Source organism: Panthera uncia, chromosome B1 (assembly GCF_023721935.1).
Source record: "Panthera uncia isolate 11264 chromosome B1, Puncia_PCG_1.0, whole genome shotgun sequence".
Lineage (NCBI taxonomy): Eukaryota > Metazoa > Chordata > Mammalia > Carnivora > Felidae > Panthera > Panthera uncia.
This window is the reverse complement of record NC_064811.1, coordinates 125,192,778-125,216,979: the sequence shown is the minus strand read 5'-3', so window position 1 is coordinate 125,216,979 and position 24,202 is coordinate 125,192,778. Positions and strand designations below refer to the sequence as shown.

General features: G+C 34.2%; 1 protein-coding gene across 5 annotated transcripts in view; it reads left to right on the top strand.

The window, feature by feature from the left end:
* The window catches only part of LRBA (LPS responsive beige-like anchor protein), a 785,855-nt gene that overhangs the window by 628,982 nt on the left and 132,671 nt on the right, over nt 1-24,202 (top strand). For all 5 annotated transcript variants that reach the window (XM_049632267.1, XM_049632266.1, XM_049632264.1 and 2 more), the window contains one exon: nt 10,761-10,913. In XM_049632267.1, coding sequence (XP_049488224.1) covers nt 10,761-10,913 — 153 coding nt within the window. The remainder of the gene's footprint in view (nt 1-10,760; nt 10,914-24,202) is intronic.

Sequence of the window (24,202 nt, the reverse complement as noted above, 5' to 3'; positions counted from 1 at the left end):
GATTGCACCTTATCTCATGGCTCTCCCCCGAATTCTAGATTTATATATCTAGCTCCTTTTGAACTAGATATATATTCATAGGTATTTTAAACTGGACATGTCCAATATCAAACTCTTTATTCTCCTCTTACCCTCCTCCCCACCCAAAGAAACCATCTTGCCTTTCCCCCAGTTTTTGCCAGCACCATTTACCAGTTTGCTCAGGCCTTTAGGAAGCTTAGAATCTTTGATTCATCCCGTTCACTCACACCCTATTGCCCATTCTTTCAGCCTCCAAAATATATTCAGAATCTGACCAGTTATCACCATATCTATCACTAGGCCCTAGCCCAAGTGGCCATAATTTCTCACTTCACCTGTTCCCCATGTTTCTCTACACAGCAGCAAGAATAATACTTTTATATTATAAATCAGATCATATTCCTGTGCTCAGATCTCCAATGACTGCTCCTCTAGCTTAGAACCAAATTCAAGTTCTTACTCTCGCCACTGAGGTCCTCTCTGGTTATCGGGTTGCCTGACTGTTCTCTCTTACTCTACTGTACCCTCACTTGCCTTCGTTGTTGTTCCTCTTGAGAAATGCCAAGTCCACTCCTGCATATGATGTTCCATCTGCCTGAACCACTTTCCCCCGAGATACTTACTTTGCTTGTTTTGTCATTTTATTCAGATTTCTATAAAAAGGTCACCTCCTCAGAGTGGGCTTCTCTGAACACCCTTTCTAAAATAATACCACGTCACCTCTCATCATTCTGTATTCCCTTATCTTGTTTTATTTTTTTTTACGTAGTACTTGTCACCATTTGGTGTGATACATATGTATTAGTTTGTTTATGTCTCCATCACTAGAGCTTTATAAAGGCAGGGACTTTTTGTATTGGCTACCTTGTGATCTCAGCATTTTGAACAGTGCCTTGCATTTAGTTAGAAATCAGGAAATACTGGTTGAATGAATGAATAGATTGTAAAATGTCAACTAAAAAAGAATTGGTGGAAGAGCCTGGCAGAAACTGAGAGGTCATTTGTGGATAAAGAGGAGAGTGTATGGCCATCCTGGCTAGAAGGGAACAGCAAAACCTAGGTAGATATGTACTTCACATAGAATGAGGTTACAAATACTTTATATTTTAGGAAGGGCTTTTCTGTCCTCAAGAGAACTGATAGCTGAATGTCATTTGCTGGTCAAGAGGTAGGAATGGTTCAGTTTTCTACATTTTAACAATTAAGACAGATTGAGTTGTTACTGTTATAGCTTTCAAAAGAAGTCTATTTGGACATCCTGTCACTGGTCATATCTTGGATATTGAATTTAAAAGCCTATATTATAATGTATTATATGTTATTAGTAATGAATGTAAAATTTGTATTAACTTAAAAAATGAGTAGGGTCAATACAGCATATTCTGTACTTAAAATTAAGTAGAGAGAACGCAATTACATTCTAAGAGATTATAAATAATATTTTTTCAACCCCTGGGCTAAATAATATTTTTAAATAAATGACTATCAATAATATTACATGAATGAGTTTTAGCTTTAAGAATTAGCTCTCAAAAGTTTTGAGTATACATATGTTTGTTAAATAATGGAGGCGATCAAAATGGAGATGATAGAATAGTTTTATTTGTGTTGTGTGAGATTGTAAAACATGAGACCTTCGACTTATCCTCTACTGCCTCAAAAATCCCAGGAGTCTGTAATCTGAAGATAAGTTAGGTTCCTTTTTTCTCCCATCAGCATGCCTTCTACCATAATACATTCCATGGATGCTGATGGCATCAGTGTTAGAGCCATTTATGAGAAAGTGCTTAAGTATAGCTAATCGAACACAATCACTGGAAATGTATTTCTTGATGCATTTGTTTTTTTTAAGCTTAAACTTTGATTATGTAGTGGTTTTAGTTTCTTAGTTAAAATATTTTCATTATTCTTCCTGTTTTCAGACATATTTTTAAACAATTCAGAGTTTTTTTAAAGCTAAAATAAAATAAAATTAAAATCTTACCTTTCCATACATCCTTTGCACACTTCTGGTGTATGTCCTCCCTTCCCCCACTGCCTGCCTTTTCTCTCTCTCTTTCTTTTGTATTTTTCCATCAGTCTCTCTCTTTCACACTCACATCCACATTAGAGTTAGCTAAAGTTTTCTCACCTCTCTCTTAGCAATGTAAAACATTTACACTCTAATGGAACTACCTATTCGTTCTTGTTTATATATACAACTTATGCACAACTTTCAGCTTTGTTCATTTAACCACATCTCTGTAACCCTTTTCTTCTTCATGTGTCAGTTGGTTAAATGATGTATCTATGCACTAATTTTTTTAGCACTGAACTTTGTACTCTTTTGTCTACAATGAACTATTATTTTGGTCTTTGATAAAAATCACTTGAAACACTGAATATTTTTCTTATGCTACTTATGTACTAAGCAGAAAAAAAAATCTTTTAAAAGGCACTTAGAAAATTCTTCCTGAATTATAAAAATGTACACACATCAGCTGTGATTTGCTTTTTGACTGGTGATCTTATGATATTTTTATTCAATTAAAAATGTGGGCTGTACATTACTATGTTCATAGACACTGATATTAACTGTTCTCTCCCATACTCATAGCTGTATGCATATATTTATGTATTTTACAACTTACTCTAGAAAGGATTTAAGGTGGGCATTTTATTTATGGCAGTTATACCTTGCATGTTGTTTGCATTATTAATGTTCATTATCTCTTCTCAAATTACGATTTCCTTGAAGATAGGGCCTAGAACAGCAAATGGCTCAGTTAAGATGTCCAGTTCAAATATAGAAATGTTAAATGTGTTGAAAGCAGAAGAAAACTAAAATATTCAGGGTCTTCATAAAGTGAGCCATGTTAAACTCTACAGTGATTGCTAATAAAAAATAACTATATTTGTTTTAAATATGATAGTTAGTGGGAATTATTAAGTCTCAAATATTTTTGTGGACATATTTTTATAAGTAAATTTTTTAAAATGCCCTTAGAATTACATTAAATGCTTTTATGAATGGGCATAATTCAGCGAATGACCTGTTTGCTTTCAAAGTCAGTCAAGTTGAGTCTCTAATTTTGGATTTTTATCACAGGTCATGTTAATAACAATAATAGTAATAGTAATAATAATATCTTATGTGTATATAAAATTTTGTCTTGTTAGCCTGACAGCAACCCTGTGTTTTAAAAATGACAATTCACATGAATAAGGGTTAGGTCAGAAGAAAAATTCATTTAAGGGCATGTGACCAGTAATTTGAGTAGATAAGACTCAAATGCAGTTATTTTTCTCTACTGTATTAGATTGGTATAGATTATCTATTATTTATTGGTTTGTAATCCATGATTTTTCTTTATTTAAGTGCTTTTGAAATGACAGTTTTATAATACCTAAAACCACATGATATTTATTAGATTTGTCTAGAAGGATTATAGATTATTTTTCCTTCTCCAGTTTTAAAAATTGCTATTATGTTTCTTTTGTTAAAGGAAAAAATAGCATTTTATCTACCAAATAAAGAGAAACTAAATTTAAACATTAATTTGAAAACTTACTGATATACAGTCCATTTAAAATGACTTATAGGTACAGTTCAACTCTAATCAATTTTTTAAAAAGGTTTTTCTCATTTGTGGGCTAAGAAAATAAATATTTGAATGTTAAAATGTCTCAGAACATGTTCATTATTTTTTCCATAACATGTTGTTCACTAACTCTTTTATTTACTAATAAAGCTTATTTGTATTTTTTTTTCCTTCATAAAATATATCATGTTCCCAATGATGAAAAGCCAAAATTTTGCCTTCAACATCATTTTTTACTGTCAGTGTCCCCAAAGCACATGTTACCTTGCTATTATTCTTATATTTGAGTTGTCAGGATTTTATAATTTAGTAAGAATAGAATAAAAATTTAACTTTAGCTCCAAAGTAGCATCTTTTGTTTTGTTTTTAGTTTGATTTTCTTGTTTCTTTGGGTTAATAGATCAATATTTTCTAGGTTACCCAGGTATTATAGAAGTGATGGGTTTAGTTGAATGGACGGAATTGATGTCTATTAGGAGAATCATACAACCTCACTGCAGAGGTCTGTATCAGTGGGGATCATATCCTAATAAAGAAAACTGAAGCATATGTGTGGTCACAACCAATGCTTGTCATTATGCCATGAAAGCCTTAGGATTGGTGATCAAAGCAATGGGCTTATCCTGAACTGTGGTATAACCTCTGGTTGAACCTTTCAAGTTTTTATTTTAGGAGATGATATAGTATATTTTGACCATGTTACCTGCCTCTATGACCCATCTGCCTAATTAAAAGAAAGGGATTAAAATTATTGTCAGCAAGTCAGAAGAAAATGTGAATTATAAATATCTCTGTCTTCTGTCTGTGTTTTTTGCTTCTCATTTGCCGCTGGTGTTAGAAAGAATTCCTGAGCATATGTTTTTTATCCAGGGCAGAATGTTCTGTTCTGATGAATATAAAACATACTTAACTTTGTAAATGTACATTAGAAGTATTAGACATAATCTTTGACTCTGTTACTAAATATCGTCTGTCAAAGGAGATAATTTTGAACTTAATGTTTGGTATTGAAGTATGGTTCTTAGGAAGATACTTTTAGGATTAAGATGGAATTCTGCAACATATACGTGAATGTCACTATATCCATAGTACATTTTGGGCATTATATGTACTTTTTTGTCAAGTGTTGTTTGTATCTCAGTTGAGTTCAGTGTATTTGTTTTATAGTAAGAGGGTATTCAACTCCTATCAACTGATTTATTTATGCAGATTTTCTTTTAATGAGGTTGTAACATGTTTTAAGTGTATACGGTCCCTTCTTTACTCAACTTAATTGTGCTTACTTGATTATGTCCTTGATATTACATGTAGATTCTTTGTAATCTTTCTCTTCACTGTTAATTTCTTAGAAACATTTATATCATTTTAAATTCATGTTCATTTTTAAAATTTCCTAATGGAAAATTTTTTTCTTATGAAGAAAAAGCTGAAATTCATAGCCTGGCATTCAGGGCTTTCCACAGTTTGACCCTACCTATATCTCCAGTTTCATCTGCCACTACATGTATACAGTCCTCTCTAAACCAATTAAATTGTTCTTCATTGATCATTGGAAACAAATGATAGGCACATTTCAATCTCTGTATTCCCCTTCTCAGGACTATTCTCATCTTTCTTCTCTGATTATTTATTTTAAATACCATTTTCAATCATTCATTCAACAGAGTTTTTCTGAATGCCTAATATGGGTTACACACTGTGCCTAGGCTGTGGAGGTTTAATGCTGAACAAGATAGGTAGTCTTCAATCTCATGGAACCTTCAATTTAAAGGGAGATAGAAGCAGACAATTACAGTACCGTTTGATGAACACTGTATTAGGGAAATACAATGTATTATGCTCTTTCCCTAAAGGTTTCTCTGTCCACCCCAACATTTATGCATCATTTTCTTTTTTTGAATTTCTGGAGTGCTGTTTGTTCCTACAACCAGTTTCCTCCCAATAAATGTATCCTTTCACTCTTATTTAGAAATTTAGATAATCATGTCTCTATATCCCAGATTTTAACAGAGTTTTCTGCAAAGAACAAAAAGTAAATGAATACTTCTTTGTGATAATGTGTTCTATTACCCTTCAGAAGCCTACCTAAGGCTTAATAAAATAATGAAATAAGAGGAACTTCTTTAATGTTTTATTCTTTAATATTTTTAATTTTTCAAATATTTTAGCTTATATTTTCTTATTCATATATAATTAACATCCACTGTTATATTAGTTTCAGGTGTACAATACATTACAGTTCTATACATTATGAAGTTTTATTCTTTTAATGAAAGTAGCATTTACATTATATTTCTTCCAGTACTGCATTCTTCCTACCATTTGCCTCCTTAGAAATAATTATCACTGAGAAAAAAAGAATTATCATTGAATATATTGATATCTTTTTATGATTGGAGCATATATAATTCATAATTACCAACTACTCAAGTGTATAAGAAATGTCCCAATATGAATTCACATCTTCTTCATATTAGGCTAGTGGGAAATTCATTCACAGTCATTAGAGAGTAGAGCAGGGACCTCTTATTCCAGGCTTATGTGATACCTAGAAAAGTGGCCCTCACATCTTCTGTCCATCTTATTCATTGGTCGTATCCTCATGGTCTTTTGGAAGCAGGCAGCTCTGTTTGGGTTAAGAAATACTCGCTGGGGCGCCTGGGTGGCGCAGTCGGTTAAGCGTCCGACTTCAGCCAGGTCACGATCTCGTGGTCCGTGAGTTCGAGCCCCGCGTCAGGCTCTGGGCTGATGGCTCGGAGCCTGGAGCCTGTTTCCGATTCTGTGTCTCCCTCTCTCTCTGCCCCTCCCCCGTTCATGCTCTGTCTCTCTCTGTCCCAAAAATAAAAATTAAAAACGTTGAAAAAAAAAATTAAAAAAAAAAAAAAGAAATACTTGCTGATTACAAAGACCCTGGTGCCAAGGGACTAGCTTTCCTAAGTGCACTGTCATGAGCCTACCATGTTGGGCAGTTGGGCAGATTGTATGTACTGGCACTTGACTGAAGGAAGGAATAGGAGCTGAAATCCAGCCAGTAGCATACTTACCAAACTAAGTACCCTTTTGCTCCATTAGTCTAGAAGGGTTACCTTTTTCTAATCCATAAATAGGTACTATATGAGCAGGCAATGACCCTGATCACCGCTTGCTATCCCCTGGGTTTTAGCTTAACCTCTTCATCCCCACCTCTCCCAAAAGCCGATTATATATAGATTTTGAGAAATATGTTTCTCTAATCTTGGGGACAACCTCCCTCTTCTTTAGCTTCTATCTTTAAAAATACTAACTTTTGAAGGGTGCCTGGGTGGCTCAGTTGATTGAGCATCCAACTTCGGCTCAGGTCATGATCTCACAGTTCGTGAGTTCAAGCCCCACGTCGGGCTGTGTGGTGACAGCTCAGAGCCTGGAGCCTGCTTCCAATTCTGTGTCTCCCTCTCTCTCTGCCCCTCCCCTGCTCATGCTCTGTCTCTCTCTCTGTCTCAAAAATAAATAAAACATTAAAAAAATACTAACTTTTGAAACTGCTTCTTCTGGACACCTTACATAATTGGTTCTGTTTGCTTAGACTTGAACAAAAGACAGAAAAAAGGGTGTCTTCAAGAGGCTTCTGCTGTAGACCCTGCAAATGTCCTGGAACTATATGACTACTCTTTTGAAATTAGAGAGGTTTGGAGTGAGAGGTAAAAAATAGAGATTTAATTCATATCTCACTAAAAAGTGAAATATTAAGCTTAATTTTTAATAAATGTTTAATTTTGAAGTATTTTTATAATGCCCACTGTATAACATTTATAGGATATCCTTAGAAGGAAGTCACAAATAAAATCTATGGTAATTAAATGGAAATTGATGACTTACTACTTTCTTGCCAGCATAATAGACAGTATAGATCTGAAAGTTTACAATTGTGCACTAAAGACTTCAAAAGTATAAAATTGCTTTGTTTATATCTTTCATTAAAAATTTATTTTGGGGGGCACCTGGGTGGCTGAGTCCGTGAAGTGCCCAACTCTTGATTTTGGCACAGTTCATGATCTCATTATTTGTGAGTTCAAGCCCTGCATCGGGCTCCTCGCTGACAGTGCGGAGCCTACTTTAGATTCATTCTCTCTGCCTCTCTCTTTCTCTCTCTCTCTCTGCCCCTCCCACACACGCTTGCTCACACGTGCTTTCTCTTTCTCTCCCCCCTTCAAAATAAAATAAAACTTTAAAATTATTTCATTTTTGTTTTATGTGCATTTTTTCTCTATTAATTAAATTAAGTGAATATATATGTAAGGTAAGCTGTTAGTATTAAAGCAACAAAATAATTTAAATTCATAATAAATTTATGTGTTTAAATACAGTGAGCTGGGAACAAACTATATTTCTGTTAATTGAATTTAGAACTTGTAAAAGAACGAGAAAGGGCATTTCTATTTTGAGCAAGCATGTCTTTGTCAATTTGTTCAGCAACTTGAATAAAATGACAAATATACAAAATCATAAGAATTTTAGTGCCATACATAGGAAGATTTGAAGACTTTCTTTGTATGAAAATTGTTATGAAGTATCACCCTGTTTGATTTCTGCTTCCTAGATGTGGTCTTGAAAAAGAGGATACTTTTTATGTATTTTTACTATGCAGTGTATATCTTTCATTTATAATAAAAATGACTGCTCTCCCAAATTTTAAAACTTGGGAGAAACCTAGTATCTAAAATTCAGCCATTGTCATTGTTTTGAATCTAGGAAAATTATCACACATGAGCAGAGTCAGTATAACAGGCAAAAGAAAGGCAACATCTTCTAATCAGGAGAACCTTGGGGTAAGGATGGGGGCAGCCAGATGTTATTGAAATTAAAAGAATTTGTATATAATTAGGCCAAAATATGCTTTTGATTTTGAATACACAGGTGTGATCCTCCCTCTTACTGTGAACAAGACTTGGGAGAAGTAACATTCTTCTTTTCAGCACAAGTAATTTGGAGTGAAAATAAGATTTTGGTACAATTTTTCAAAGTTGTAATTTATTGAATGTACGCTTTAGCAAATTAGTAATAGTTATAAAGTGAATTACCTTCATATTTGGGTAAATGATAATTATAGCATACTATAAAATTCTTCTTGATTAATTTTATTACATAAAAATTATATATAGTATATATACACATGATAATTTTTTTCAGGAAAGCACTTTCTTATGGAAGAGTGAAAAATCTTTTTTACTTTTAAAAAATTACTTTGAACATATATTAAAAACTTGTATTTAAAACGTTTAGTATTGGGGCACCTAGGTGGCTCAGTCGGTTGAGTGTCCAGCTCTTGATTTAGACTCAGGTCATGATCCCAGCATTGGGCTCTGTGTGGAACATGGAGCCTGCTTGAGATTCTCTCTACTCTGCCCCTCTTCCCTGTTCGCACTCTCTCTCTTTCTCTAAAATACATACATATGTGCATATATTATGTATACTGTTTAAGTAGAACTCATGCTTATTTTGACGAATAAGGGCATAGCCTTTAGGGTTTGACAGATCTTGATCTAAGCTCTAAATTTATCATAAGTCAGCTGTGTAACCTTAGGCAATTTACTTAACTTCTTTGACCCTTAGTTCATTTTTAAAATGAAGGTGATATGTTGTAAAGTTCTTAAGATTAATTGTGGTAAGATTTATTAAGAGTTTATTTTAGAGTCGCCTGGGTGGCTCAGTCGCTTAAGTGTCCAACTCTTGATTTTGGGTCAAGATGTGATCTCAGTTTTGTGAGCTCGAGCCCCACATCGGGCTCTATGTGACCACGCAGAGCCTGCTTGGGATTCTCTGCCTCCCTCTCTCTCTGCCTGCCCCGCCCCCCAACTCATGCTCCCTCTGTCCCTCTCAAAAAAAATAAAATAAAATAAAAAAAGAGTTTATTTTAGCACCTGACTCATCTCATGCAATATCAAACATATTGGATATAGCTTTTTGTTTACATAAAAATAACACACATACATCTTTCCTCTTTTTGTCGGTTAAGACTTAAGATGCATCATTTTTGAAGATGAGAATCTTAATATTTTTGCATGATCACTGTGTCATTTCATTTATGGTTTAACTTCTAACAGGGTTCTTCCTTTTTTTAAAAAAAAAATGCCCAATTGAAATGTTTTTCAAGTCTAATGATCAGGTGATTGTCAGGCATTTGGAGGACAAGCTCATTTTTACCCTGCTTAGTTAATTATTGTGATTGTAAACAAAGGATGTACAATTCAAAGTCAAGCAACATTTCACATGGATGACCGAGGTGATAATAGCTTAATTCCTGCTGGATCTTTTTTCTTTACTCTGGAGAGTTCACACTGACCTTGTCCAAAATCTGATGACCTCCCTATTTTACTCAACTGTTTGGAAAGCCAGGCCTGCCATAGCTGGCCCTGAGGGGGTATCCTAAAGACCACTGAGTCACTGACCCATGTCAAGACTGGATTTAAAGTCTGATCTACAGGACCTCTGAAATAGTTATACATGGGGCTTATTGTACACAAAAACCCTAACTAGCTTCATTTTCTGCTTATAAAATACCTTAATGAAGTATATTTTAAGTGTTCTTAATAAAGTCATATATTTAATTTTACCAAGTTTTTTATTGCAGATCATTTTTTTAGACTCCTTGTAAATATTTTTTCTCAAAGGTAGTGTGTTACAACTAAACTTGAATGTTTTAAAATGTGAGCAAAACATGTTGTTAAATCATAGCTAAATGTAATGAATACTATCCTGGTTGATGAAGGGACCAATGCAGTTGTGTTTTAATACTTTTAAAGATTTTGGTCTTTTGGGCAAAAATTCCACATACTTCATAAAAAATTTACTTTAAGCTGTAACAGCATGTTATTCTCTGTTTCTATTTTGTCAAACCTCAAATAATACTCAAATGTTGGTATTTAAGAGTTTTGAGTTACGAGAATTGTCCTAAAAGGAAGCACATGCCAACCGGTAAGGTGTTAATATTTAAATTTGGTTGGATGGGAACTGTCTACCTTAACAGTAACTTTGTGATAGATCTGTGATAGAGAAAGGAAAAACTTTCTTGTGTTTATTTTGTTCTTCTTCTGCACAAAAGGAAATGACTATGCCATTTTATGAATATCTAGTCAGTATTCTGCAGTTTATAATATGATGATGTCTTTTATTTTTATATAGGAGTTGATTCCTGAATTTTATTATCTTCCTGAGATGTTTGTCAACTTCAATAATTATAATCTTGGAGTGATGGATGATGGGACAGTAGTGTCTGATGTTGAACTTCCTCCTTGGGCCAAAACCTCAGAAGAATTTGTTCGCATAAACAGACTGGTAAGATAGTAATCATCTACTCTGTCTGTCATGAGCCTTTTCTCAAAGTATCTTTCATGTGTTGGTATAATCATTAACCCTTGCTCTTCTCAACAAAATTGTAGTTGATAGAGATAACTGAAAGTAACAAAATAGTTCATGAATCTCCACATATATTTTATTAAATTTTATTGACTTGAAAAGTATAGTGGTTTTTTTTGTACTTTTATGTGAAATGTAGGTTACTAACCTTCATATGCACATGATAATTCAGAATTATAAATCTGAGCATGAGAGGGGGAGGGGCAGAGACAGAGAGGGAGACACAGAATCCAAAGCAGGCTCCAGGCTCTGAGCTGTCAGCACAGAACCCAGTGTGAGGCTTGAACCCACGAGCCGTGAAATCATGACCAGGCGCCTCAGAATTATAAGGGAAATTGTAAGTAAAACTGGAATTGTATGCTTCATGAAACATGAGTTTCTTGTACTAGGTAAAGAACGTAATCCTGTGCTCTGGGATAGAAGGCCACTGCACATTTTGGTAATAGAAAAAAGATTTTCAAGTTATATTATTATTATCTTTAATTAATATATATATATATATAATATATATATTATATTATTATCTTTCTTTAAAAGGAAATCTTCATGTAATATTCAGAACATAAAAATTTAAAAACTTAAAAGCCCAGTAATCATTATTTTCTTCAGGCTCCTCTCTAGTGAACTCTTTAAAATCCTCTCACGTGGGTTCTAAATTATTTTATGAAAAAGTTCTGTCTGTCCGTTTTTGCCTTTAAGTTTCATAAAAGTTTGGAGTCTGGGACCTTTATTCTCAGTTTTTAAAAGTAGAATCTCTGTCATACTGATATTAAAAGTGAAATCTAGGAGCACCTTGCTGGATTTGTTGGTAGAGCAACTCTTGATCTCAGGGTTGTGAGTTCAAGCCCTATGTTGGGCAGAGAGATTAGTTTAAAAAAAAAAAAAAAGAAAGCTAAATTCCATCGTGTCTTTAATTTACACTTAAGGAAAATTATTGCATTTTAGTTTTCTAAGTGCCATTTCTTACCTTTTATACTAACATTTATATATTTTTTTAACTTTTGTTTATTTATATTGAGAGAGACAGAGACAGTACAAATGGGGAAGGGGCAGAGAGAGGGAGAAAGAGAATCCCAAGCAGGCTCCATGCTGCCAGCGCAGAGCCCAATGCAGGGCTAAAACTCACGAAACCGTGAGATCATGACCTGAACCAAAACCAAGAGTCGGATGCTTAACCGCTGAGCCACTTGGGTGCCCCTCAACATTTATATTTTAATCCTGTCTTCCAGATCCTAATTGCAGTCCCATTGTTACTGAAATTTCACATTTTATGTATATTGGAAGTAATGCAGGGGAAATGGAAAGAACATAGTCCTTGGAGTTAGACCAACATTCTAATCTTGAATAAATCACTTTGCTAATTATGGGACTTTAGGCAGTTTAATCTTTCTGAGCTTTGGTTTCCTTATATGTAGTCTGAAAATTATGAATATAAAATTGTAATTATGTATGTAATATTCTTTGGCTTACAGTAAGCACTTAGAAAGTAGTACCTAACATCATTCTATCATAGTCCTCAGGTACATGTTTTATTTTACTTTTACCCCATGCAGTTTGGAAGATTATAATTCAAATGAGAGCCCAACACAAAGCTTAGTTGTAGCAAACATTGAAGGAGATGTCAGACTTTTAAATGTGACAGTTGTCTATGGCTGTGTGATTCCCTCCCACCCCTCAGAGACTATTGGAAGTCAATAGAAGGTATAGTTATACCACAAGTTCTTTTTTTTTTATTTCAGTAATTGCCCTTTTGAAGTACATTTATTGAGGTATAATGTATATACCATAAAATTAATCTTTATTTTTTTTAACATTTATTTATTTATTTACTTTTTCTTTTTTGAGAGAGAGAGTGTGCACCTGCAGGGGAGGGGCAGAGAAAAAGGGAGAGAGAGAGAGAATCCCAAGCAGACTCTGTGCTGTCAGCAGAGCCTGATGTGGGACTGGATCACATGACCCATGAGATCATGACCTGAGCCAAAATCAAGAGTTGGATATTTAACAGATTGAACCACCCAGGTGCCCCAAAATTTACTTTTAAAAGTGCACATTGCTTTGAGTTTTAGAAAATTTAGACAATTGTATAACCATCACCACAATGCGGCTTTGGAACACTTACATCACTTGTACCTGTTTGCAGTCAGTCTCTGCTCTGGGACTTTTTGTCTCTATAGAGACATTTTTTTCTAACTTTTTTAGAAATTTTATATAAATGAAATCATGTAATACGTGCCTGGCTTCTTTTATTTAGCATGATATTTTTGAGACTCACCCATGTTGCATGTGTATTACGGCATATTGTATTGCTGCATAATATTCTATTGTATAGATATAATACATTTTATTTATTTACCAGTGTATGGACATTTGGGTTTTTCCAGTTTGAGGCTATTATGAGTATTTGCATATGTCTTAGGGTGAACATCTGGTTTCATTTCTCTGGGATAGATACCTAGGAGTTTCCTTGTTGGGTCACATGATAAGTTGCTAAGACTTGGTATTGTCAGTAGTATTTATTTTAGCTGCTCTAGTAGGTATTTCGTTGTAATTTTAATTTGCATTTCCAAATGACTAATTATGTTGACTGCCTTTTCACAGGCTTATTTTGTAGTCATCTGTGTTTGTTTTTTTAAAAAAATTGTTTTTAATATTTATTTTTGAGAGAGAAAGAGGGAGCGCCGCACATGTGCAAGCAGGGAAGGTACAGAGAGAGGGAGACAGAGGATCTGAAGTAGGCTCCTCCTCACTGTGAGCACAGAGCCCAATGCAGGGCTTGAATCCACAAACAAGGAGATCTTGACCTGAGCTGAAATTAAGAGTTCGCTGCTTAACCAACTGAGACACCCAGGCACCCTCTGAAGTGTTCTTTGGAACTATTCGTATCTTTTGCCTATTTTTAAGTTGGGTTGTTTTTCTCATTATGTAATGTAAGCAATCTTTACATATTCTTTGTGAAAGTTCTTTATCCGACATGTTTTGTGAATAATTTTCTCCTAGTCTTGTCTTTTCATTTTTAAAAACAAGTTCATTTATTTGTTTTGAGAGAGAAAGAGAAAGAAAGAGAAAGAGAGAGAATCCCAAGTAGGGTACACACTCATCACAGAGCCTGATGCAGGACTCGATTTTGCAAACCATGAGATCATCACCTGAGCTGAAATCCAGATTCGGAAACTTAACTAAGCCACCCAGGTGCCTCTGTCTTTTCATTTTTTAATTTTTCTTTTGAATCACCATTTAAAAAAAATGTTTCACTATTAGGTAGATAGGAAATAACATTTATATAACATTTGAAAGGTATAAATAATCATTCTCATTCTTCAGGAATATATTTTAAAGAAAAAAAACTTAAATCGTGTTCAGATCATTTTATTATTGAAACACTTTCTTAAATATGATTTAAAATTTTAAGTCTCAAGGGAGCCAAATCTCGATTAATTATTACCATATTTAGTACTATTAAGAGTATGAAGAGGTTTGTTAGAGTGTTTACTTAAATCTGGTCCGAAGGAAAAAAACATTTGAATAAGTTATATTAAAAGCTTTTCAACATTATTTTGACAATTAAGAGAATTTAATTGTGTAAATTGGGTAAGCCCCTCTCTTCATAGTACTTCCTATCTCTGCTCTCACAACCTTTACCTCAGAAGAGCCAGATCTTTCGGGACGGGCTTCCCAAGGGCACCATGGAAAAGAAGGTTAACAAATTGTTTTCAATAAGATTTAGGTTTTGCCTGCCGTTTTGTATGAAATTACATACAAAATAGTATTTTACAACTGCATGTTTATTATAACTTAGAATTAACTTTATTAAGCATTTGTGCCAGTGATTCCTCTGTGAGTTATACAATGTCCTCATAGTTCAGGCTCTGAATGAGCTTTCATTCTTAAAAGAACTGTATAAAAATTTCATTGCAAATTAAATGCAAACATAGAGTCAAATATCAAATCTCTCATCTTTTACATTTGTAACTAGGAAAGATACTTGATTTTACTTACATGTATCTTTATGAAAGAATTCAATAACTCATTCATTCTTTCAGAAATATTTATTATACACCTGTGATGAGCAAAGCTCTCCTAAAGTGCAGTCTGTATTGATTCATTTTATAATTTCCTCTTCACTTTCTACAAGTGATTAAATTATTAGTATGGTATTTTATGTATCTGTTAGCATGTTATCAAGTAAGGATTTTATCCTCCTCCTCTTTTTGGTTGCCTCTTCAAGTCCACAGATTTTATGCAATGATTGTAGCTCATGAAATGCATACTACTTTGATCTGTGACCTTTTTGTGGTGCTAATCGGGTTCCTGATATCATTATACCTTACTCATTAATCATATTTCCTGCAGCCCGTCAGGCAGCCAGACAGCACAAGTCCCTGTTTTCAGCCCTCTGTTGGCAGGTTTCTGCTTTTCCAGATTATTACAGACGATACTTTGGCTTCTCATAGCCAGAGCCACATCAAGCTGTGTGTTACAATTAAAGTCAGATGGTCCTCAGGTTGAACAGGGATATAGTGTTGCAGCTGTCTCTCTTCCTGGAACAAACCAGCACCAAGAACAGATGATCTATAGGACAGTGAATAATAACAGATTGTACAGTACTCGCTGGTAGCAGGGGATCACAGAATTAATTAACTGACATACTCGTTTTAAGATACCCAGCACGTCTTTTTAATGTATTTGTTTGCCCAGATATTAATTCAAGGGGATAGGATATTTTTAGTAGCATGATTTTGATGGTGGACCCGTAATGCCACATTATCTATTTTTGTTAGAGGGCCCTAACTACTATCTTACCTTAACCAATTTAATCCTCAGAGCTTTCTGCAAGTAATGAAGATCTAAATGTAGGATTGGCAAATTGGCTAAAGTGTAGGATTTATGGACAGAAGACAATATCCTGTGTATTTTAGAAGGAAAACCCACCTAGGTCTGATTAGTCTTTCAGGTAAATAAATTATATTTTCTTTGTTCTGAACAATTAGAATCAGGGTAAAACCCAAACAATCTTAACTACATCCCAGAGATTGGCCTGTGTTATTTAATATTACCTGAACCAGAAAAAATTTTTTTATTCCAAAACTGCTTCAGAAATACAAATGAGAAACAGGCTTTCATACTTTAAAATAATATAACACTGTATGAGTTCAGACTGCTCATCAATTATCTTTACGATATAATGCTCATGTTATGGACCTATATTATATTGCCTCTTACAACCCTGGAGTTTTAAGTTGAAATTCAAGAGACAAAGAAACCCATACTCTGAACAGTAATGATAGGTCTCTTTATAAAAGTTGAAGTGGAGCATTTTGTTTTAGCCAAAGGATGTATAATTTATTCACATTTTAATAAAGATAATTCTTTCATTTACAGGTATTTATTGAGCGCCCATGTTTGTACCAGCAAACTAGATTCAGTGAATAAGACAGATGATATCCCTACTCTTTTGTAGGTTACTTCCTTTTTGATAACTTAGATTTTTGAAGTAGAAGCTTCTCAAAGGCTGAGAGGTGGCATGAATCTAATAAGCAAGGCTTCTATTGATGGATTATCCTGAGGTTTTCAGTTAGAATCACATTTGCTTTTGTGTATCTTCTATAGCTTTTGTCTTCTCTACTATTTCAGAATGGTGACATGAGTAGTTACGTCCTTGAGAAGGTAAAGAAAAATAAAATGAGTATCTTATCTCCTTTTCAGATGATACATGGACAAATTAAAAATGATGATATCTTTTTATATTCTTGTCTGAGAAAAACATTTTCAGATTTCTCAACCAACTTTGTTTTTTTCTTATCTATTGCTAAGATTTAAATTTATTCACCTTAAACCTTCATAGATCTTTTATCTCTGAAGGAATTAGGTCAGTATTTCATAACTTCTTTTGAATTTGGAAAATTTACAAATCTTAAGCGATGACAGAATAGTTGAGACTATAAATCTCATGTCCTTAATGAAAAACTGTTATATGTACATAATGGCAAGAGCTGAAGCTTGAGATGACTGAGTTTGAAGTGATACAATTTTATCATATTATGTCCCAATTTTCAGTGTTTAGCAACACTGTAAGGTTGAGAGGTTTGAGATTTGAAAGGGTTTGCACTTTTTTTTTTTTAACCTTTATTCACATCTTTGCTTCCATTTTTGAGGAAAATGGCATTAAAAAATCTTTCTAAAGAGAGCTGACCAGGCAATATTTTTCTGTTCTTTGGGATAGAATCAACAGGGGCTAACATAATTTTTTGATACTGTTCTTTTTCCTGTTGACTTTTCATTTTCTACATTGATAATGATGTGGCCAAGAATGTAAACAGCCATGATGGCTGTAGTTGGTAATCATTCTCAACTATGGACATAAGCCTCCCACCCTTTCTTTACTCCCTGCAGTGGTCAGATCCAGAACTCTGGGGGGTGGAGCAGATATGTGTGAAGTTTGAAAAAAAAACAAAACACCAAAAATACTGTCGTTGGTTTGCTTTTGCTCCTGGTATGTAACTTTGAAAATTCTAGTTTGAAAAGGACATCTAAGTAGAAAAAAAGATGTTTGATGTTGTTAGGTTATTAATTCTCCCCAAACTTACTTATAAATTAAATGTAACTATCAATTCAAGGCCCAATAGGTTTTGTTTGTTGGAATATGACAAACTGGTAATAAAGGACAAAGGACCAATTATGGCCAAGACCTTTTCTGAGAACAAGAACAGGTTTGGGGGCCTTGCTGTATTATATATCAAGAATTATTATAAAACTATAGTAATTAGGGGAAACCAGGAGAAAGTAGACTAACTGAAGTGAACACAGAACCCAGAAACAGGCCAGGACATCTATTATGTTGCAGATCTTTGGGGGAAAGAAGGACTTTTGATTTCATGCTGAGATAGTTACTGTATTAGTTTCTTGGGTGGCTGTAACAAAGTACCACAAACTGAGTGGCTTAAACAACAGAAATTTGTTGATTCCCAATTCTGGAGGCTAGAAGTCTGAACAAAGTTCAGTAGGGTTGGTTCCTTGTGAGTGCTGTGAGGGAAGAATCTGCTTTAGGCCTTTTTTTCGTTCATATGCAGTCATCTTCTCTCTGTGTTTTGTCTCTTCACAGCATTTTCCCTCTATGCACATCAGTCTCTGTGTCCATATTTCCCCTTTTTATCAGGACGCCACCCATATTGGATTAGGGACTCACCCTACTCCAGTATGACCTCATCTTAACATAAATAATTATGTAAGTGATGATCCTATTTCCAAATAAGATCATATGTTGAGTTACAGAGAAGTTAAGATTTCAACATATGAATTTGGGGGAATATAGTTTATCCCATAATCATATCAATATGGAAAAAATAGATCAGAACTGTTCTTATGCCACAAACAAAAATTAAAGTATATTGATGCTTTAAATATGAAGATAAATGATAAACTTTTAGGAGATAATACAGAAGGATTCCTTTGTGAAATAGGGAAGTTTTCCCTATTTGAAATAGGGAATAGGGATCTTGAAATAGGGAAGTTTTCCAAACAAGAAACAAAAAGTGAAATATGATATATCACATTAATTGGATTTTGGATATTAAACCAACCTTGCAGTCCTTGAATATATCATACTTGGATGGTATAAATCTTTTTAATATATATGGTATTTTGTTGTTTTTGTTAATATTTTGTTGAGAAATTATTACTTTTGAGGATGTTTGCATCGGTGTTCATGAGGAATATTGGTATATAGTTTTCTTATGATATCTTTGACTTTAATACCAGGATGATATTGGTCTCATAGAATAAGATATGGTTAAGTGTTTCTCTTTCCCTGCTTTCTGAAAGACATTTTGAAAATATTTGGTGGAATTCACCACTGAAGCCACTGGACATGGGCTTTTCTTTGGAGGAGGATTTTTATTGTATTGTATTTTGTTTTAATTTATATTGTTTTATTTTATTTTATTAAGTATTTATTTGTTTTAAGAGAGAGAGGGAGAGAGAGCACATGAGTAGGAGAGGGACAGAGGGAGGAGAGAGAGAAACCCAAACAGCCTCCATGCTGTGCTTGGAGCCCGATGTGGGGCTCAGTCCCACAACCATGGGATCACAACCTGTGCTAATATCAAGAGTTGGATGCTAAACAAACCAAGCCACCCAGGCGTCCCAAGGAGGAAGACTTTAAATTACCAATTCAGTTTTGTTTTTGTTTTTGTTTTTTTTACTTGTTACATGTTTATTCAGACTTTCTAATTTTTTTCTTCACTCGGTCTCAGTAACTTGTATGTTTCTAGGAATTTGTCCATTTAATCCAATTTATTGGTTCAAAGTTGTTCATAATATGCCTTATTTCAATTTCTCTAAAGTTAATAGTGATGTTACCTCATTCATCCCTGATTTTTGGTAATTTATATCATCTTTTTTTACTAGGTCAGTCTTGCTGAAGATTTGTCAGTTGTGTTGATCTTTTCAAGGAACTAGCTTTTCATTTCATTGGTTTTTCTGTATTAGTGTTTCTGTTTTTTCTTTCATTGGGGGATCACCCTAATATCCATTATTTCTTTCCTTCTGCTTGCTTTGGGTTTAGTTTTCTTTTTTACTAGTTTCTTCATTTGGGAAAGTAGGTTTTTATTTCTTTCTTTCTTACTAATACTGGCTTTTATAACTAGAAGTTTCCCATTATGTACTATTTTTGCTTGCATCCCCTAAATTTTGATATTTTGTTTACTTATTTTCATTTGTCTCATAACATTTTCTGATTTCCCTTGTGATTTCTTTTTTGACTTATGGAGTATTCAGAAATATATTGCTTAGTTTTCAAACATTTATGAATTTTCCAAATTTCCTTCTGTTTTTCATTTCTAATTTAATTTCATTGTGATTGGAAAATATACTTTGTATAATTTCTGTTGTTCTAGATGTGCTGACACTTGCTTCATGATCTAGCATATGGTATGTATTGGAGAATTCTCCAATTGCCCTTGAGAAGAATGGGTATTCTGCTATTGAGTGTTCTATAGATGTCAGTTGGTCAGATTGTTTTATTGTGCTCAGTAAATTTATTTATTTATATAGAAGATATATCTTCTATATATTCACTGATTTTCTATCTATTTCAGCCCATTTTTACTAGTGGGATGTTGAAGTCCTCAAATATTACCATCTCTTCTGTCAGTTTTCGTCTCGTGTATTTTTGATGTTAGGTGTATATGTTAGTTTCCCATGACTGCTGTAACAGATTACCAAAAACATGGTGGCTTAACACAACAGAAATTTATTCTGTGAAAGAAGTCCAAAATGAATATTACATACCCTTCAGAAGATCTCCACCTCTGCCCTCACATCACCATCTCCTCTTCTATCTGTAGTGAAATCGAAGCTAAGACAGGAAAAAATACTTACTAATTTTATTTGCTACTCTTACCTTGATAGAAATATTCCAAAATGAAAAAAAGTATCTCACATACTCAGCATCATGTAGGAAAGAGATAATTCCCAAGTAGAAAAAGTTCTGTAGTATTGAAGTTTGTATTTTCAAATACCAATGTTTTTCACGGTTTCTCTTGAAAAAAAATCTTTTTATAAAATGGGTTACACATTTCCCTGTCTCTTAAGCAGAGAATTCTGAACTTAAATAGCCTTTTGTGGAATACTCATTGTTAAATATTCAGATATTTTCTGTGATGTCCTGAAAAGTTATTGAGATATATAAAGCTTTTTGTTCCTTAGCTAAAATGACTCACATTCCTCTGCTTTCTTTTAGCTTTTCTGTCAGCATTTCAGAGTTCTTTCCTGTGTCAGCTGTCACTTCCTATCACTTTTCTCTGCTAAGGTTTCCATCTTTCTTGGAGCTATTATATTATTTTATGCATATATGGCAAGGTAAAAGCCTGAAGGATGACCTAGTGACTTCCACCTTTAAAGCTCATAAGCCTTGTACTTGTTTTCCTCGTGGCCTTCAATTGGCTTGAGTTTTGATATGTTCTAGATCCTCTGAAGACCTGAAATCTGAATTCTGGATAAATGAAACATAAACTGTATTTTGTTTAGTGACATATTATTGTGTTTTATACAAGCAAAATAAAGTGAAATGATACTATATCCTAGGTATACTACATTCATGTTGGAAAAACATCCAAATCTGTGTTTATTCTGGAGTATAAAACTTTCAGTGACTTTCTGCTAACATTATTAATATTTTGCTAAAATATTAACATAACATATAAAGAGAATTTTAAATTTTGTTAGAATAATAAAATAATTCTTCCTCACATATACCCCATCTACATAATTCTGAAAAGCGTTGTGTCTCATAGTGATTTCTCATCCCTGCAGACTTCAGCTTAGTGTGTAAGTGTGGGAGAATGCAGATTTCTTTTTCTCCTGACCTAGGAACATAGAGTAGTTGGTAGCTTCTAGCTTCTAGAATACCTACAAAAGTTGTGTTAGCATCTAGGTTCTAGAATAACTTCTAGTTCCTAGGTTATGTCATTATTTTCTTACCACAGTCCCTGCCACATGCTATTCCTATTTATTGCAATGTGACTCTACTCCTTTTCTAACCAAACTGTATCTTAAAACTCATAACCTTACCCTTCTTACCACCACCTCCTCAAAAAGCAAAATAAAACAAAAACTTGCAAACAGCTTTTCTCGTAACTCTCATCTTCCTCAAAATCTTTCATAAAAACCTGTACATATTACCCTATGGCCTTCCTATAACTCGTTCTCAATTTGGTTTTCTACATGTATGACTCACAGGCTGTTGGTTACTGGACCTTCTCTTCCTTTTTATAAATAGAATCCTGGTTTCAGGTGTAAACTGTATCACTTACAGTAGTGTATTTTATTTTTTTTTAATTTTTTTAATGTTTATTTATTTCTGAGGCAGAGAGAGACAGAGCATGAGTGTGAGGGAGGGGCAGAGAGAGAGGGGAACACAGAATCCGAAGCAGGCTCCAGGCTCCGAGCTGTCAGCACAGAGCCCGGGGGCTCAAACTCACAGACTACGAGATCATGACCTGAGCTGAAGCCGGACGCTCAACCGACTGAGCCACCGAGGCGCCCCATAGTAGTGTATTTTAAAATGTAGCACATGGAAAACACAATCTGTATCAGAATCCCCTGGAAGGACAGTTACTTACCCATACAGTGATTTTTTTTTTTTGCTTATATTTGTATTTCTGAAAAGTTTTGGCTGAGAGGGAAAGTGCTAGCCAGAAAGAAGAAATTTGCTTATTACCTTGACAGTTATTTTCCTTGTGACAAATAATTTTGCTTTATGTGTTACCACTTGCATATTTGTTTAGTGCAAGTTAATAACCAAAATATCCATCAATAATTGGGATGTGAAAAAAATTTAGGCAATGGCCATGTTAGACTGATTCCTTTACTCTCCAATACAGTTTTTCCCACTCTCAGGCTGCACAGAAATTCACTAATGCTTTCTTCCAGTACTTGCTTCCCTTTTTCACATTTAGGTGTCTGATCCTTGGTTTCTGGTATGAAAAACAGATCTAAGTTTATCTTTATTCATATGGTTAGCCATTTATTTTGAAGTTCATTTTTTCCCACTGTTTTGAGGTTGGAAGGGAGTGTAAATCTCCTTTTCTGGCAATTACCACTGAACCCCCAGGATAGTACAGAATAAGTACCAAACAAATAATTGATGAATAAATATGTGAATAATTTAATTTATTTCTTTAAGTTGTTGAAGTACCTTAATGTGCTGACTTGAGGGAAAAAAATAAACATACCTCATTTTTGGTGAATTTAGTGCTTATCCAGAGCAATTTAAGTTCTCTAGAGGTTAGAATTAAGGAGAAGGAGGAGGAAGAAGAGGTAGATTTTATAGAAAATTTAACCTTTGTGTAAATCATCTTAGTAATGTGCTGTCAGGTACAGTTGGAAATTCTCCTTTCTGCCAGGGACTAATGACAATGGTTAAAGAAGAAAAGTGAGACTAATGGGCTCACAATGTGAGACTGGAAGTTGAATTCACAGATGAATGCTTACTCACCTAGCTCTTCTCATGACCACCGTTGCTTCTGGCAGTGCTCTGTAGGGCTGGGAAGACATTGCCTCCGGCAGCTTACTGCCTTTGTTTCTGACACTGAGTCATGTCACCCACAGTGGCAGTACACCTGAGAAGTTATCTTTGCTGTGGGTTTTCTTCTGCCTGTGGATGCTGTCATGTAACTCTCTGCACAGTGATACCCAATAAATGACTGCTTACTGTGGTACTTATATCTGTTTTATTTGCCAATAAGTGGTACATATCCAACAAATCTTTTTCCAGCTAAAACGTTTGTGTAAACCAGCAAATTTCCTTGGTTATAGTAGCCAGAAAGTGACCTTTTACACACACACACACACACACACACACACACACACACACCAAAAAAAAAAAAAAAAAAAAAAAAGGAAGGAAGGAAGAGGATTGTTTCATTCTTTTCCAGCATGATTATTTTTTATGGTCTGGTTGATTCTTTTCACTCTATATTTTAGAACTATCATTAGAAAATAAACTTTAGGTTGTATATCATAGTACCTTCAATGCTAAGGAACAATGAATGGTTGTGAGATTATTGTATAAATATGAAAAAGTAGTCTAGTTTTCTATTAACAGGTATTTCAAATAAGTGTTAGGATATTTTCTGTAAAGGGTAGATATTCTGGTTTCTTTTTTTTTTTTTTTTTTTTTTTTTGAGAGAGTACATGTGTGAGCGGGGGAAGGGCAGAGAAAAGGGGAGACAGAGGATCTGAAGCAGGCTCTGAACTGAGAGGAGAGAGCCTGTTGCAGGGCTTGAGCCCACGAACCATGAGACTGAACTGAAGTCATACACTTAACTGACTAAGCCACCCAGGCACCCCTGTGGTTTCTTATTTTTAAGCAAAGGCAAATTTAGTTTGCATTTTTTTGTAATAATAAATACTAAATTAAATGTCATGGTGCTTGAATTTTACATGGTACATCTCATATTTTTCTGAGGTATTTTAGAATTCCTTGCTTAAATCCATTCCTGAATTTTCTTTTTTCTTTCTTCCCTCTCCCTCCCTTTTTCTCTTTTTTTCCTCATTTTTTGTTTACATATTTATGCCCTACTTGAACATGAACATTAACATTTTTTTCTACATTTTATTTGAGAATATTTTTAACCTACAAAAAGTTGCAAGAATAAAAATAGCACATAGAACATTCATAAGCTCTTTGCCCAGTTTATTGGTAAGATTTT